Raw genomic sequence first — 15,861 nt, forward strand, 5'->3', positions numbered from 1 at the left:
CCATCACAGATGCACAGGTGCACACAATCATACACCAAACACACATGCATAAAACCCTTGTTTCCTAGCAAACTAACACAGGAACAGAAAAAAAAAAAATACTGCACGTTCTCCCTTACAAGTGGGAGCTAAACACTGAGTACATATGGACACGAAGAAGGGCACAACAGACATTGGGGCCTGCTAGAGGGTGGAAGGTGGCAGAAAAGCGAGGATTACAAAACTATGGAATCTTGCCAGGCGCCGTGGCTCACAGCTGTAATCCCAGCACTTTGGGAGGCCAAGACAGGTGAATCACTTGAGGTCAGGAGTTTGAGACCCACCTGGCCAACAGTAGTGATGAAACCCCATCACTACTAAAAATACAAAAACTAGTGGGGTATGGTGGTGCATGCCTGTAATCCCAGCTACTTCGGAGACTGAGACAGGAGAACCACTTGAGCCCGGGGGCGGAGACTGCAGTGAACTGAGATCATGCCACTGCACTCCAGCCTGGACGACAGAGTGAGACCCTGTCTGAAAAACAAACACAATCTGTGGAATCCTAGCACTTTGGGAGGCTGAGGTGGGAGGATCGCTTGAGCTCAGAGTTTAAAACCAGTGAGACCTTGTCACTACAAAAAAGAAGAAAAAAACCTGCCTATTAAGTATTATGCTTTTTTTTTTCAGACGGAATTTTGCTCTTTTCTCCCAGGTCAGAGTGCAGTGGCATGATCTCTGCTCACTGCAACCTCCACTTCCCAGGTTCAAGCGATTCTCCTGCCTCCGGAGTAGCTGGGATTATAGGCGCCTGCCACCACGCCCAGATAATTTTGTATTTTTGGTAGAGACAGGGTTTCACCACGTTGGTTAGGATGGTCTCGAACTCCTAACCTCAGTTGATCCACCCGCCTCAGATTCCCAAAGGAGTACTATGCTTATTACCCGGGTGACTGACTAATCTGTACACCAAACCCCCATGACATGCAACTTACCTATATAAGAAATCTGCGCATGTGCCCTCGAATCTAAAATAAAATTAAAAATAAATAAATAATAAAAGAGGGGTAAACAAAACAAAAAAATTCCTTGTTAATGAAACAAAATATGATCAGAGGCATTTGTAAAAACGATTTCCCAGGGAATAAAATCCTAAGTTATTTGTGGGGAAAAAAGTAAACATTTAAATAAGTTCCTCTTTTACCAATAGCGAGAGGATGAAGCGGGAGGGAGGCTGGGAGCGCTTCCCTGCACACCTTCCCTGTGTGTCCGGGAATCAGGGTCTCAGTGCTTGTCTCCAGGCAGCCTCCTCTGGGGCTGGTTCCCAGGACCCTTCGTAAAACCCTTGCTGGGTGGAGAGAGTGATGCAGGGGGGTGGAGGGAAAAGCAAAGCTTTAGTCCATGTGTACAGACCAACAGTCTGAAGAGACTGAGGAGGCCAGGCACAGTGGCTCACGCCTGTAATCCTAACACTTTGGGAGGCTGAGCCCGGAGGATCACAGGAGCCCAGGAGTTCGAGACCAGCCCAGGCAACAGAGCAAAATCCTGTCTCTACAAAAAAATGCAAAAATTAGCCAGGCATGGTGGCATACTCCTGTAATCCCAGCTACTCAGGAGGCTGAGGCAGGAGGATCACTTGAGCCTGGCACCACTGCACTCCACCTGCATGCCACAGCAAACACATTGAAAAGACTAACTAAAAAAAAAAAATAATAATACAGAGGCCGGGTGAGGTGGCTCACGCCGGTAATCCCAGCACTTTGGGAGGCCAAGGCAGGCGGATCAGGAGGTCAAGAGATGGAGACCATCCTGGCGAACATGGTGAAACCCTGTCTTTAAAAAGAAAAAAAAAAATACACTGAGGAAAGGTAGCAATCCATGTGGGGAGGACTAGGGGCAGGCCAGATAAATGGAATAAGGCGGCAAGGTGAAAAGCAGTAAACTTCACGGAAACACTGACACATCTCCAACCAGTGGGGAGAAACTGACAGGGAATCAAGTTTGTCCTCTGCGGAACACTATCGTTAGAAATGATTTGCAGCTAAAGGCAGCCGCTGTCAGGTGGGAAAGTTACCGAAGAAATATTTGGTGGTTAGACACCTAACAGCAGAGGCGTGGGAAAGGGGGAGACCCTCTTATCTTTGGGGAAGTTCCATGCCTGTTTGCTTCCTCTTGACACTATCGCCCCTGCACATAGCCCCTCCTGCCACCTTAGGTGGAAATGGCTGAAAAGAGTTACAGCTCTGCTACCCCAGGGGTACCTGCACCTTCTCAGGCTCCCATCTTTTCTTTTCCTCCCTTCTTTCTTTTTTCTTTTCTTTCTTTGGAGACAGAGTCTCACTGTCACCCAGGCTGCAGTGCAGTGGTGTGATCTTGGCTCAATGCAACGTTTGCCTCCCAGACTCAAGCGATCTTCCCACTTCGGACTTTGAAGTAGTTGGGATACAGGCACGAACCACCATGCTTGGCTAATTTTTAAATTTTTGTTTGTTTGTTTTTTGAGACAGAGTCTCACTCTGTTGCCCAGGCTGGAGGGCAGTGGTGCGATCTCAGCCCACTGCGACCTCTGCCTCCTGGAGAATCAAGCGATTCTTCTGCCTCAGCCTCCTGAGTAGCTGGGACTACAGGCGCCCCCACACCCCCACTAATTTTTGTATTTTTAGTAGAGATGGGGTTTTACCATATTGGCCAGGCTGGTCTCAAACTCCTGACCTTGTGATCTGCCCGCCTTGGCCTCCCAAAGTGCTGGGATTACAGGCATGAGCCACTGCTCTTGGCCTAATTTTCAAATTTTTTGTAGGGATGAGGTTTTACTATATTGCCCAGGCTGGTCTCGAACTCCTGGGCTCAAGCCATCCTCCTGCCTCAGCTTCCCAAAGTGCTAGGATTATAGGCGTGTGCCACTGCACCTGGCCTTCCCCTGCTCTCTAAGAGCTAAATTATACTATCTTCTAGGACTTGGCTTAAAGGTTTTTCTCCTCCAGGAAGACTTCCCTGACTCTCTACCTCCAAGGTCTCCTCCTGTGGCCCCCAGTGCTTCCTCTAGCACCTACCGTCCTGGGTCCAAATGGCCCAAGTGGCTTGGCCCCTCACTGCGCTGGGAGCCCCTTGGAATGTGGGCTGTCTTGCTTCCCCAGGTATTCCCCAATTGCTAACTCAAGGTCTGCAACACAGTAACAAACTGTATGAAGAAAAGTAGGACAGAAGGTTGGGGAATCTTCGCGGACTGAAAGTGTCAGGGGTGGGTGACAGCGCTTAGAGTGTTACTCTTCCTGGGGACCCCTGCATTGTTGGGAAGACTTGTTTTTCACTTGGTGAGATGGAGCTGGGAGATGAGGTGGTGCTTCTAGTGGCGGCAATTGGTGCAAGGGAACAGGCCTGGGACAAAAGGAAAGGAGTAAGGGGCTGCAATCGTATCCTTTGTGCGTATTTCCCTACCTGTGTCTAGATTCTTCACCAGAGACTGCAGAAGTGAATGAGAGAGGAAAGGAATAGAAACAGGAGACTGAAAGAACGGTAAGAATTTGCCCCACAGTCCGGGTGCGGTGACTCATGCCTGTAATGTCAGCACTTTGGGAGGCTGAGACAGGCGGATCATGAGGTCAAGAGTTCGAGACCAGCTGGCCAACATGGTGAAACCCTGCCTCTACTAAAAACACAAAAATTAGCCCAGCGTGGTGGGGAGCACCTGTAGTTCCAGGTATTCAGGAGGCTGAGGCAGGAGAATTGCTTGAACTCGGGAAGCAGAGGCCGCACTGAGCCCCAATGGTACCACTGCACTCCAGCCTGGGTGACAGAGACTCTGTCTCAAAAAACAAAAAAAACAGCTTTTCACAAGATGGTGCCGAAAGCAAAGAAGGAAGCTCCTGCTCCTCCTAAAGCCGAAGACAAAGCGAAGCCTTTAAAGGCCAAGAAGGCAGTGTTGAAAGGTGTCCACAGCCACACACAAAAAAAGAAGATCCGCACGTCACCCACCTTCCGGCGGCCCAAGACACTGCGACTCTGGACGCAGCCCAAATATCCTCGGAAGAGCACCCCCAGGAGAAACAGACTGGACCACCATGCTATCATCAAGTTTCCGCTGATCACCGAGTCCGCCATGAAGACAGAAGACGACAACACACTTGTGTTCACTGTGGATGTTAAAGCCAACAAGCACCAGACCAAACAGAATGTGAAGAAGCTGTGACATTGATGTGGCCAAGGTCAACACCCTGATTCGGCCTGCTGGAGAGAAGAAGGCATGTGTTCGACTGGCTCCTGATAACGATGCTTTGGATGTTACCAACAAAAGTGGGATCATCTAAGCTGAGTCCGGCTGGCTAATTCTAAATACATGTATATCTTTTCACCAAGAAACAAAACAAACAAAACAAAACAAAACAAAATGAGGGTCTATGTCTATTCATTCCACAAATCTTTTTTTTTTTTTTTGAGACGGAGTTTCTCTCTTGTTACCCAGGCTGGAGTGCAATGGCGCGATCTCGGCTCACCGCAACGTCCGCCTCCTGGGTTCAGGTAATTCTCCTGCCTCAGCCTCCTGAGTAGCTGGGATTACAGGCACGTGCCACCATGTCCAGCTACTTTTTTGTATTTTTAGTAGAGATGGGGTTTCACCATGTTGACCAGGATGGTCTCGATCTCTCGACCTCGTGATCCACCCACCTCGGCCTCCCAAAGTGCTGGGATTACAGGCTTGAGCCACCGCGCCCGGCCTCCACAAATCTTTATCAAGCACCTGCTACATACTGGGCATTGAACCAGGTGCTGGGGAAACATCAGTGGAGTAAACATGGTGCTCACGTTTTTGGGGGGTGGTGGGAGAGGCACCTGTGTACAGTAAGTCAGCTGATAGTACATGTTATGAAAACATGTGGCAGAATAAGTGGGAAAGAGACATAGGGCGGGGTAGATGGGCTGTTTCACACAGGTTGGTAGGGAAGGCCTCTCTGATGACCTTTGAGCAAGAGAGGAAGCTGGTGAATAGCTGGAGTAAGAATATTCCAGGCAGAAGGCATGGCGAGGGCAAAGGCCCCGAGGCTGGAGTGTGCTGGCTGTGTTAGGGTCACCGAAAGGAGGCCAGCGTGGCTGCAGCAGAGGGAGGCAGGGCGGACAAAGTGGTGACAAAGGAGATCAGAGGGTGGCAGGGGACTGGGTTATTTAGCAGCTGCATGCCATGGTAAGGACTTGGGATTTCTACTCCAAGTGTGGTGGGGACCCCTGGCAGGTTAGGAGCGGAGTAGAGGAGGCACATGATCTGACTCAGGCCTCAACGGGACCCCTCTGATGGCTGAGCAGAGAGCTGTGAAGGGAACACAGTGGTCTGGGGAGGCCAGTCAGGAGCTGCTATTGCAATATCCTGGGCAAGAAACGGTGCTAGCCTGGGCCAGGGAGGTGGCAGGAGAGGTGATACCAAGTGGTTGGATCTGGATCTATACTGAAGGGTGGGCTGACGGGGACTGTGGAGGGGTTGGATACAGGCTGAGAGGAAGAGAGGACCCACGGATGCCTGCTGGGTCTTTAGCTTGAGCAATGGAAGGGTAGAGGTGGCAAAGACTGGGCAAAGTTAGGGCAGGTGATGAGAGAAAATCAGGAGTGTGGATTGGGATACACTCCTCAATTTTTTTTTTTTTTTTTTTTTTTTTTTTTAGATGCAGTTTTGCTCTTGTTGCCCAGGCTGGAGTGTAGTGGTGCTATCTTGGCTCACTGTAACCCTCACCTCCCAGGTTCAAGTGATTCCCCTGCCTCAGCCTCCTGAGTAACTGGGATTACAGGCACCCACTACCATGCCCAGCTAATTTTTGTATTTTTAGTAGAGATGGGGTTTCATCGTGTTGGCCAGTCTGGTCTCGAACTCCTGACCTCAGATGATCTGTCTGCCTCAGCCTCAAAAAGTGCTGGAATTACAGGCGAGAGCCACCACGCCTGGCTACACTCCCAAATTTTAAGAAAATTTTTTTTAAAAAGTTTATATTAGTTGGATGTGGTGGCACGCCTGCATTCCCAGCGACTCAGGAGGCTGAGGTGAGAGGTCAGCTTGAGCATAGAAGTTCAAGGCTGCAGTGAGCTAGGATTGCATCACTGCATTCCAGCCTGGGTGACACGGTGCAACCCTGTCTCTAAAAAGCAAATAAAAGCTACCGGGTGTGGTGGCTCACACCTGTAATCCAAGCACTTTGGAGGCCAAGGTGGGCGGATCACCTGAGGTCGGGAGTTCAGGACCAGCCTGACCAACATGGTGAAACCCCGCCTTCAAAATAAAATAAAATAAAATAAAAGCAATAAACATCCTGAATGAGACCCTGAGAAAATCTCAGTCAGAGAACGAGGTAAGTTGTGTTTGGACTCCTTACTACAAAAACTAAGACAGAATAAATGTGCTGTCTTAAGCTGCTAATTTTGGGGTAATTTGTTATATAATAATAAATAACTAGTACATGTCACATTTCTACAAACATGTCTCTACAACAGTGGCTGCCACAAAACGTATCCTGGCTGGGTATGGTGGCTTATGCCTATCATCTCAGCACTCTGGGAAGCCAAGATGGGAGGATTGCCTGAAGCCGGGAGTTCAGGACCAGCCTCAGCAGCATAGGGAGACCTTGTGTTGCATTTAAAAAACAACAACCAAAAGGGTTGTGTAGGGGAGGATCTGTTTCCAAGCTCCCTCATGGACTGTTGGTAGGATTCCGTTCCTCACAGGCTCTTGGCTGGCAACCTCTGATCCTGGCGGTATGAGCCTTTCCATAAGGATACTCTCAACAGGGCAGCCAGCTTCCCTCAGAGGGCGCACAGCACTGATGTCCATCGTCTTTCTGTAACCTAACCTTGGAAAGGACACCCCATTGCTTTTGCTATATTCTCTGTGCTAGGAGAGGCTCACTGGGTCCTGCCCACATCTCAGAAGAGGCAATGAATGTGAGCATCAGTTGGCAGGGATCTTCGGGAACCATGTTAGAGCTGTCTACCCCATCCAGGCAGCGACTGCATAAGCAAAGCCAGGGTTAGGGGGAGGGGTCCAGGCTGAAGATACCTATGGGGCTTAGTGGTGGGTCTGGACCAGGTGAGCTGGGAGCCAGTGAGACAGAGAAGGACTGAGCCGGGGGCACTCCAATGTTTGGAGGTCAGGAAGATGAGGAGAGGTCAGCAAAGGAGACGGAGCAGAAGGGGCCAGTGCAGCAGGGAAGGGATGGAGACAGAGGCACAGGGGCCGCCAGAGAAACCTGTTGGCAGGAGAGAGGGATCAGCAGTCGAAGGCCACTGCAGGACAGGTGAGCAAAGGCGGAGAACTGACCACTGGCTTGAGCAGCGTGGAGATGGCCTTGACAAGAGCAGTCCCAGTGGGGTGGAGGAAGTGAAACCCAACTGGATGGGTTCTAGAGAGAACAGGAGACCAGGAAGTGAAGGCAGAGGCAACCATGCTTCGGAAGAGTCTTGGTAGAGAGGATAGCACAACCTTGCATTTGAGCGTCTTCAGCTTTCTCAACTCAAGTAACTCTCGGTTGAGCTGATTCTTGGAACTCTGCTTCTCCCTACACTTCTTCAACACGCAAGTTTCCTCGGTGTTGCGCAGTCCACCTCCCACCCCAGCGACCTCAACCGGGATGGTTCAGAACCCCGAAGTCGGCCCATGTTTTATATTTGGTGTTTCTGGTACTAGCAAGTCACAGTTAGACTAGACATGCCTTGGGAGACTGGGGCAGAGACACACATTAGCTCCCAGTCATTAGCTGGAAGCTCCGTAAATCCAAATCAGCTACCCTTGGGATCTGGCTTAGCAAAAGCTTATTACTGACTGCCATCTTGTGGTCATTTAGGGAACTGGCCTAGGTTCAAATCAGGGTGGTGGAAAGAGTTGAGTGGATTGTAGGATAGTACCCGGCACTGAGGGTTCAGGAAAAGCGAACTACTCTCATGCTCAATAGTTTGGAGGAGTATGGCCAAAACAAACAAACATGTCTCTTGACTTCACTCCCAACATTTTTCAAAGGAAAAGGAACTACCCTAAAAGGAGGTGCCTCCTTATCTTGGTAAAAGTAAAACCGAATCAGGGAGCCAAGTAAGACTTTCATGCATGAAGTCAGATGATGAGATGCAAGTCCTGCTTTTGCTACTATGTGACCTTGATCTTACCACTGAAGCCCAAATGAGCCTTAGTTTCATCAAGCAATAAAATGAGAGCATTAGGATGAAGACTGCACAGGTGGTGAATGTGAACAGCTCTCAGGAAAAGTGGCATTCCTAGTTCAAGGTAGTGGCCTGCCAGCTCTCAACACTGGGCTGTGTTGCTTTTCAATAGTGTCTCTCAACTAGGGGCAATTTTGCCCCACCCCCACCCCACCCCAGGGGATATTTGACAATGCCTGAAGATAACTTTTGGGGTTCTTTTTGGTTTTCAAAGTGTTGAGCCTGTGTTTTTGTTTTTGTTTTGAGATGGAATCTCGATCTGTCGCCCAAGCTGGAATGTAGTGGCGCAATCTTGGTTCGCCGCAACCTCCGCCTCCTGGATTCAAGCGATTCTCCTGTTGCAGCCTCCCGAGTAGCTGGGACTACAGGCACCTGCCACTACAGCCAGCTAATTTTGGTATTTTTAGTAAAGGCGGGGTTTCGCTATGTTGGCCAGGCTGGTCTCAAACTCCTGACCTCAAGTGATCCATCCACCTTGGCCTCCCAAAGTGCTGGGATTCCAGGTGTGAGCCACCTCACCCAGCCAATCCTGTTTTACTATCTGACTTGAAAACTAGATAATCCACCAGCCCAGGAGGGAATGGGTGGGCTTAATCCCCTGGAGATATTTTTGGTTGCGATAGCGTGGGGGACAGGCAGATGCTCCCAGTGAAGAGTGGGTAGAGATCAGAGATGTTGCTAAACATTCTGCAGTGCAAAGGACAGCGCCCCCCACAGACAGAATTATCCGGTCCAGAATGTCAATGGTGCTTCAGCTGAGAAATCCCGGCACTTTTTTTTTTTTTTTTTTTTTTTGAGATGGAGTTTCGCTCTTGTTACCGAGGCTGGAGTGCAATGGCACGATCTCGGCTCACCGCAACCTCCGCCTCCTGGGTTCAAGCAATTCTCCTGCCTCAGCCTCCTGAGTTTTTTTTTTTTTTTTTTTTTTTTTTTTTAATTAAATAAAGACAAGGTTTCACCATGTTGGCCAGGCTGGTCTCAAACTCCCGACCTTAGGTAATATGCCCACCTTGGCCTCCAAAATGCTTGGATTACAGGTGTGAGCCACCACGCCCAGCCTCTGGCACTTTCTTAAATGGGGATTCTTCTTGCTATGTTATTGTGAACCAACATGAGGAATTGCTTTCTGAAAAGTATGAGGGAAGCAGGGTGAGGCATGACTCTGGAAAGGGGTCTTTTCAATGGGGTATTTTCTTTTTCTTTTTTTTTTTTTTTCTTGAGACGGAGTTTCGCTCTTGTTACCCAGACTAGAGTGCAATGGCGCGACCTTGGCTCACCGCAACCTCTGGCTCCTGGGTTCAAGCAATTCTGCCTCAGCCTCCCGAGTGGCTGGGACTACAGGCACTCGCCACCATGCCCAGCTAATTTTTGTATTTTTAGTAGAGACGGGGTTTCACCATGTTGGCCAGGATGATCTCGATCTCTTGACCTCATGATCCACCCGCCTCAGCCTCCCAAAGTGCTAGGATTATAGGCATGAGCCACCGCGCCCGGCCCAATGGGGTCTTTTCTAAAGTGAATGTTCAGAAGCCTGTGCTCTCCAATAGGGTAGTTTTTTTTGTTTTGTTTTGTTTTTTTCTTTTTTGAAACGAAGTTTCACTCTTGTTAGCCAGGCTGGAGTGCAATGGTGTGATCTCAGCACACTGCAACCTCTGCCTCCTGGGTTCAAGTGATTCTCCTGCTTCAGCGTCTCGAGTAACTGGGATTACAGGCACCGCTGCCGTGCGCAGCTAATTTTTGTATTTTTAGTAGAGGCAGGGTTTCACCCTGCTGGCCAGGCTGGTCTCGAACTCCTGTCCTCCAGTGATCCACCCACCTCAGCCTCCCAAAGTGCTGGGATTATAGGCGTGAGCCACTGTGCTAGGCTGATAGGCTAGTCTTGAGCCAACCATACATAGTTATTGAAACGGAAATTGGCCAAAATGGAATAAAATTTAAAATTTGGTTAAGTTATTGGGTTGTAATAGTCACATTCTAAGTGCTCAGTTACCACATATGGCTAGTGGCCAGCACAGATAGAGAACATTTCCATCAGCACAGGAAGTTCTGTTGGGCAATACTGCTCCAAAGGACTCAGCAGAACGGGCATCTGTGGGCCAACCCATAAAGGAAAAACTAGAAACTAAGGAAGTGCAAAGGAGAGGGGACTGTGAGAGGCAAAAACAGACACCAGTGAGACAATTAAATAAGCACAAGGCCACATATATTATTAACTGCTAAAACAAGTCACACCACACATCTGTACAATAATTGATCCACACAACCCGCCGTCTCCCAAGGATCATTCCACAGTGCATAAACCTCAAAAGCCCTGACAAACCAAGCAGCATCAACAGAAGACAGGCGGGGCAGGGAGAGTTCCATTGCTGAGGAGCACCGTTCCCTCCCACCTTTCCCCGCAGGGGACGGTTTCACTTCCGGTACAACATTCTCCGAGGGACCGATAGTCTTGAGTTCACTACAATGGTGGAGGAGGACTTGTGGCGGGCTATCTTGTTCGCAGCTGGGGGCTCCTTGTAAAGGCTGTACGCATGCTTGAAGATGAAGGGCAGACAGAAAAAGTGCAGGAGCATGTGTGAGATTTGGAAGATGAGGTACAAGTGACTCAGCTGCTTGAACTCATCTCTGATGATACTGTTGAGGAGCAGGACTATGGAGAAGTTGATGAGCTCATAAGTGATGATCCACACGGCATAGATCAGCAGCCCGGGGAGGAAATTATTATAGATACAATAAAGGAGGAAGCAGCTGACAACGATGGTGGTGAGGGAGAGGGCAGTGCTGATCTTAGCCCTGTGGAACAGGATCCAAGTGACTAGCTTCGACTTTGAGTCCATGTAGATGCTGAACTTGTGCTCAGAGCCAATGTGTGTAGTCTGATTCAGGTCAAAGATGAAGAACTGGATGGTGTTGAGGACGGAGAAGATGCCCACCAAGAGGGAGACCATCCTGGCATTCATTTTACACTTGTTTTACCAGAGCACCTCCTGCAGGAAGAAAATCATGCAGACACGTGACAAGACGGCAGAGCTAGCCTTAGATATAAATAGAATCGTGAACAGCAATGATGGTATGTAGACAGGCAATGGGCTGGAAGTTAAGGGACATGGGGGCTGGCCCCTGCTCTGACCTAACTAGCTAGATGTGACCACATCATCGGGAAATGGATGTATCACTGGCCTGGGACTCTCCTAAGTACCTTCCAGTTCTGCTGTTCTAGCTCCAGCTTTGCTTTAAAGCGGCAGAGAGTGTTCCTGTTGATGATGCAGGTTTGTGGAACTGAGAGGCTCCTGTGTTGGGAATAAGGATGGTACAAACTCCATCTGGGGAGTTTGCTTCTCTGAAGTCAGAAAACTCATGGCTCCTCAAAGGCTTGGAATCGTCCCTGACATCCCCTGGCCCCGCTACTCTTTCCTTCCAAGCCCTTAGAAATTTCCCTGCTTCGCTCCTGGGCATGGCCCAGCCTTGTCCCAAGTCACAGGGTTTGGCCAGCAGGAGTGGGTGGAGGTTTATGGATCCATGCAAGACTTACTGTCTTCTATGCCCCGGGGGCCAAGATGCCTTAATGATAAGCCACAGTTGTGCTGGCGAAGGCTCAGCAGGCAGACCTCCAGCTGCAACCTAGGTTAGACCTGAACTCTAGAGGTCAGCTCAAGGTAAGAGGCAGGAACCTGGTGCCCAGGCAGACCCTGCTGAGGGCATGTTGATAACAGAGGGCCCAAGGCTGGGATAGGCTAGGCCCAGCACACACCTTCCTCCAAAACCTGAATCTCCTTCTTACTGGCTCCCAATTCAGAGAACTCCCAAGCAAACTTCTTTCCTCTTCATTCACCACGCTGGCAAGCTACCTCTTTTGTGGGGCAAAGGAAGGACACAGTCACACATGAGGAGAACACAGGGCTGTCCTCTGGCTGACCAATTTCCAATGGGGGACAGCTTGTTTGAAGCTTCCTTCCGTCCTTTTCCCCTTCCCTCCCTCCCTCCCTTCTCTTTCCTTCTTTCTTTCTTTCTCTTTCTTTTTTTTTTTTTTTTTTTTTGAGATGGAGTTTCACTCTTGTTACCCAGGCTGGAGTGCAATGGCGCGATCTCAGCTCACCGCAACCTCTGCCTCCTGGGTTCAGGCAATTCTCCTGCCTCAGCCTCCTGAGTAGCTGGGATTACAGGCACGCAGCACCATGGCCAGCTAATTTTTTGTATTTTTAGTAGAGACAGGGTTTCATCATGTTGACCAGGATGGTCTCGATCTCTTGACCTCGTGATCCACCTGCCTCGGCCTCCCAAAGTGCTGGGATTACAGGCTTGAGCCACCAAGCCCGGCCTTCTTTCTCTTTCTTTCTCTCTCTCTCTCTCTGTCTGTCTCTCAATCTCTCTCTCTCTCTCTCTCTCTCTCTCTCTCTCTCTCTCTCTCTCTTCAGAGTCTTGCTCTGTCACTCAGGCTGGAGTGCAGTGGTGTGATCTTGGCTCACTGCAACCTCTGCCTGCCAGGTTCAAGCAGTTCTTCTGCCTCGGCCTCCCAAGGAGCTGCAATAACAGGCATGCACCATCATGCCCAGCTAATTTTTTTTTTAATTTTAGAAGAGACAGGGTTATACTGTGTTGGCCAGGCTGGTCTTGAATTCCTAACCTCAAGTGATCTGCCCACCTCAGCCTCCCAAAGTGCTGGGATTACAGTCATGAGCCACCATGGCCAGCCATCTCCAGAACTTTTTCATCATTCCCATCAAAGGTTCTATATCCATTAAACATCAACTCCCTATTCTCCTCTTCCCCTGTTCCCTGCTAACCATTTTTCTTGCGACCTCTATGAATTTGACTGCTCTAGGTCCCTCATATAAGTGGAATCATAAAACATTTGTCCTTTGGTATCTGGCTTACTTCATCTAGCATAATGTTTTCCAGATTCATCTCAAATTTCTTATACTTTATTCCCTACCATCCTCCCAACCCTGTGCGACTCAGATCTCCAGATACACAAACCTCTCAGTGCTCCCTAGAACCTGGAGGGGCCCAGGAGGGAGACAGTGTGTTGTCTGGTGGATAGCTGCACTGTTACTTGCCTGTCTGCACAACAAAACCTCACCTCTGCCCTGTTCACAGGGCAGCTTCCAGAGCAGCCACTACCCATGGAGTATTTGCCTGGATTATCCAAAAATAGGGCCCTGAACCACACAGTTTTATTCCTTTGCTCTACGTCCATGCTGCAAGTCTCAAGGAAATGTCTATATAAACTCCACTGGTTCCACAGGTCTGCTGCCCCAGCCGTGGTCCCCACCCTTGGCACCTCTTTCCTGGTTCACTATAATAACGACCTGACTTCTCTTTCTGTCGCTGCCTGTGGTACATTCTGTTCATTCAACACTCACACAGCAAACATCTATTGAGTATCTACGGTGCTGGGGGCTGAGCTTGGTACTGGAGATAGACAGGTAAATATGCTAGTGTGGAAGCTGGACAAATTAAAAAACAAATCGAATTTTTTTTTTTTTTTTTTTTTTTGAGACGGAGTTTCGCTCTTGTTACCCAGGCTGGAGTGCAATGGCGCGATCTCGGCTCACCGCAACCTCCGCCTCCTGGGCTCAGGCAATTCTCCTGCCTCAGCCCCCTGAGTCGCTGGGATTATAGGCACGCACCACCATGCCCAGCTAATTTTTTGTATTTTTAGTAGAGACGGGGTTTCACCATGTTGACCAGGATGGTCTCAATCTCTCGACCTCGTGATCCACCCGCCTCGGCCTCCCAAAGTGCTGGGATTACAGGCTTGAGCCACTGCGCCCAGCTCATAGAATTTTTTTTAATTAAGAAAAAAGATTAGCTGGGCATGGTGGTATGTGCCTGTAATCCCAGCTACTCGGGAGGCTGAGGCAGGAGAATTGCCTGAACCCAGGAGGCGGAGGTTGTGGTGAGCCGAGATCGCGCCATTGCACTCCAGCCTGGGTAACAAAGAGCGAAACGCCATCTCAAAAAAAAAAAAAAGAAAAAGAAAAAAGAAAACTCATGATGGGCAGATCACAAGGTCAGGAGTTCAAGACCAGCCTGGCCAATATGGCGAAACCCCATCTCTACTAAAAATACAAAAATTAGCTGGGCATGCTGGCATGCGTCTGTAATCTCAGCTACTCAGGAGGCTGAGGCAGGAGAACTGCTTGAACCTGGGAGGCGGAGGTTGCAGTGAACCGAGATCACGCCACTGTACTCCAGCCTGGGCTACAGAGCAAGACTCCATCTCAAAAAAAAAAAAAAAAAAAAAGGAAAAGGAAAACAGGAAACTTGCAAAGCAGTGTGATAAACGTGGTAAAGAAAGAGATGGCTCAGTGTTGTCAAGATGTAACAATGAGAGAGATGAAAATCATCGTGAGAAGCAGGGAAGGCTTTCTGGAAGAGGCAATAGCTGAGCTTGGTTCTTTTTTGTTTTGTTTTTTGTTGTTGTTCTTGTTTATTTTTTAGCCTTTTTCTTAGCTGAGCTTGGGTCTTAAAGGACAAGGACATTAACTAAGCAGAAAAAGGGGACAGCATCCAGGTAGGCACAGGGACAGGCAGCAGCCATTTTGGAAACAGCAAGTTTGGCGTGCCTTGAGCAGAGGGGAAGGCTGTATAGGTTGGCAGGGGCCAGATCAGGAAAGATCCTTACCCACTACCGGCCATGTGGATGTTTCTCTGAAAGGTAAAGGAGAAGGTCTTCAGGGTGTGTGTGTGTGTGTGTGTGTGTGAGAGAGAGAGAGAGAGAGAGAGAGAGACAGACAGACAGACAGGCAGGCAGGCAGGCAGACATAACCAGATTTGCAATTTATTTATTTATTTTTGAGACAAGGTCTCACTCTGTTGCCCAGGCTGGAGTGCAGTGGCACAATTACAACTCGCTGCAATCTCCACACCCAAGTTCAAGCGATTCTCCTGCTTCAACCTCCCAAGTAGCTGGAATTACAGGCACCCGCCACCACGCCCACCTAATTTTTGTAGTTTTAGTAGAGAAGGGGTCTCCCCATGTTGGCCAGGCTGGTCTTGAACTCCTGACCTTCACTGGTCTGCCTGCTTTGGCCTCCAAAAGCGTTAGGATTACAGGCGTGAGCCACTGCGCCTGGCCATATTTGCATTTTAGAAAAATTTTTCTTGCTGCTTTGAGGGCCATGGGTCAGAAAGGGAGCAAAGGTGGAGGTAGGCAGAGCAGTTGAGAGGCTACGGAAGGAAATGAGGTGAAGCGAGGCAGCAGGGGGATGTCGGGGGACAGATTTGGGGTCCGGGGCTGTGGGAGAAGGAGTCTGGATGAGCACCTGGGTGGAAGACAGCCCGTCCATCGAGGTGAGGAGCACGGGGGCAGACGCACACTTAGGATGGGAGTGGGAAAGACGGTGATGAGGGCGGCTTGGCAAACGGTGACTGCTACGGTTTGACTGTTTGTCAGTTCAAAATGCATGTTACAACTTAATCCCTAATGCAACAGCATTCAACTATGGCGCCTTGAGGAGGCGATTAAATCATAAGAGCAGAGCCCTCATGAATGGATAAGTGACCTTATAAGGGGACAGGAGGGAACTAGCTAGTTTCTTTTGCTTCTCCGTCCCTTCTGCCATATCAGGACAGCGTTTCTGCCTTCTGGAGGTCACAGAAACAAGGCACCGCCTTGGAAGCAGAGTGAGCAGGCACTTATCGAACCGTACGGTCGCCTCAGAGAAAGGCCAAGTCAGGCTTCCAACAAGC

The 15,861-nt window shown here is 49.4% G+C and overlaps 1 protein-coding gene across 1 annotated transcript; it reads right to left on the reverse strand.

Moving 5' to 3' along the window:
• Positions 1-10,577: 10,577 nt before the first annotated feature.
• TMEM217B (transmembrane protein 217B) lies at positions 10,578-11,126 on the reverse strand. The gene has a single exon (XM_039467684.2). It carries the CDS (start codon positions 11,124-11,126, stop codon positions 10,578-10,580), a length of 549 nt encoding a protein of 182 aa, XP_039323618.1.
• Positions 11,127-15,861: the final 4,735 nt, after the last annotated feature.

Source organism: Saimiri boliviensis, chromosome 4 (assembly GCF_048565385.1).
Source record: "Saimiri boliviensis isolate mSaiBol1 chromosome 4, mSaiBol1.pri, whole genome shotgun sequence".
Lineage (NCBI taxonomy): Eukaryota > Metazoa > Chordata > Mammalia > Primates > Cebidae > Saimiri > Saimiri boliviensis.

Bases quoted from the DNA above. Each gene is read 5' to 3' on its own strand.
- TMEM217B (XM_039467684.2), bottom strand. From the start codon at position 11,126: ATGAATGCCAGGATGGTCTCCCTCTTGGTGGGCATCTTCTCCGTCCTC.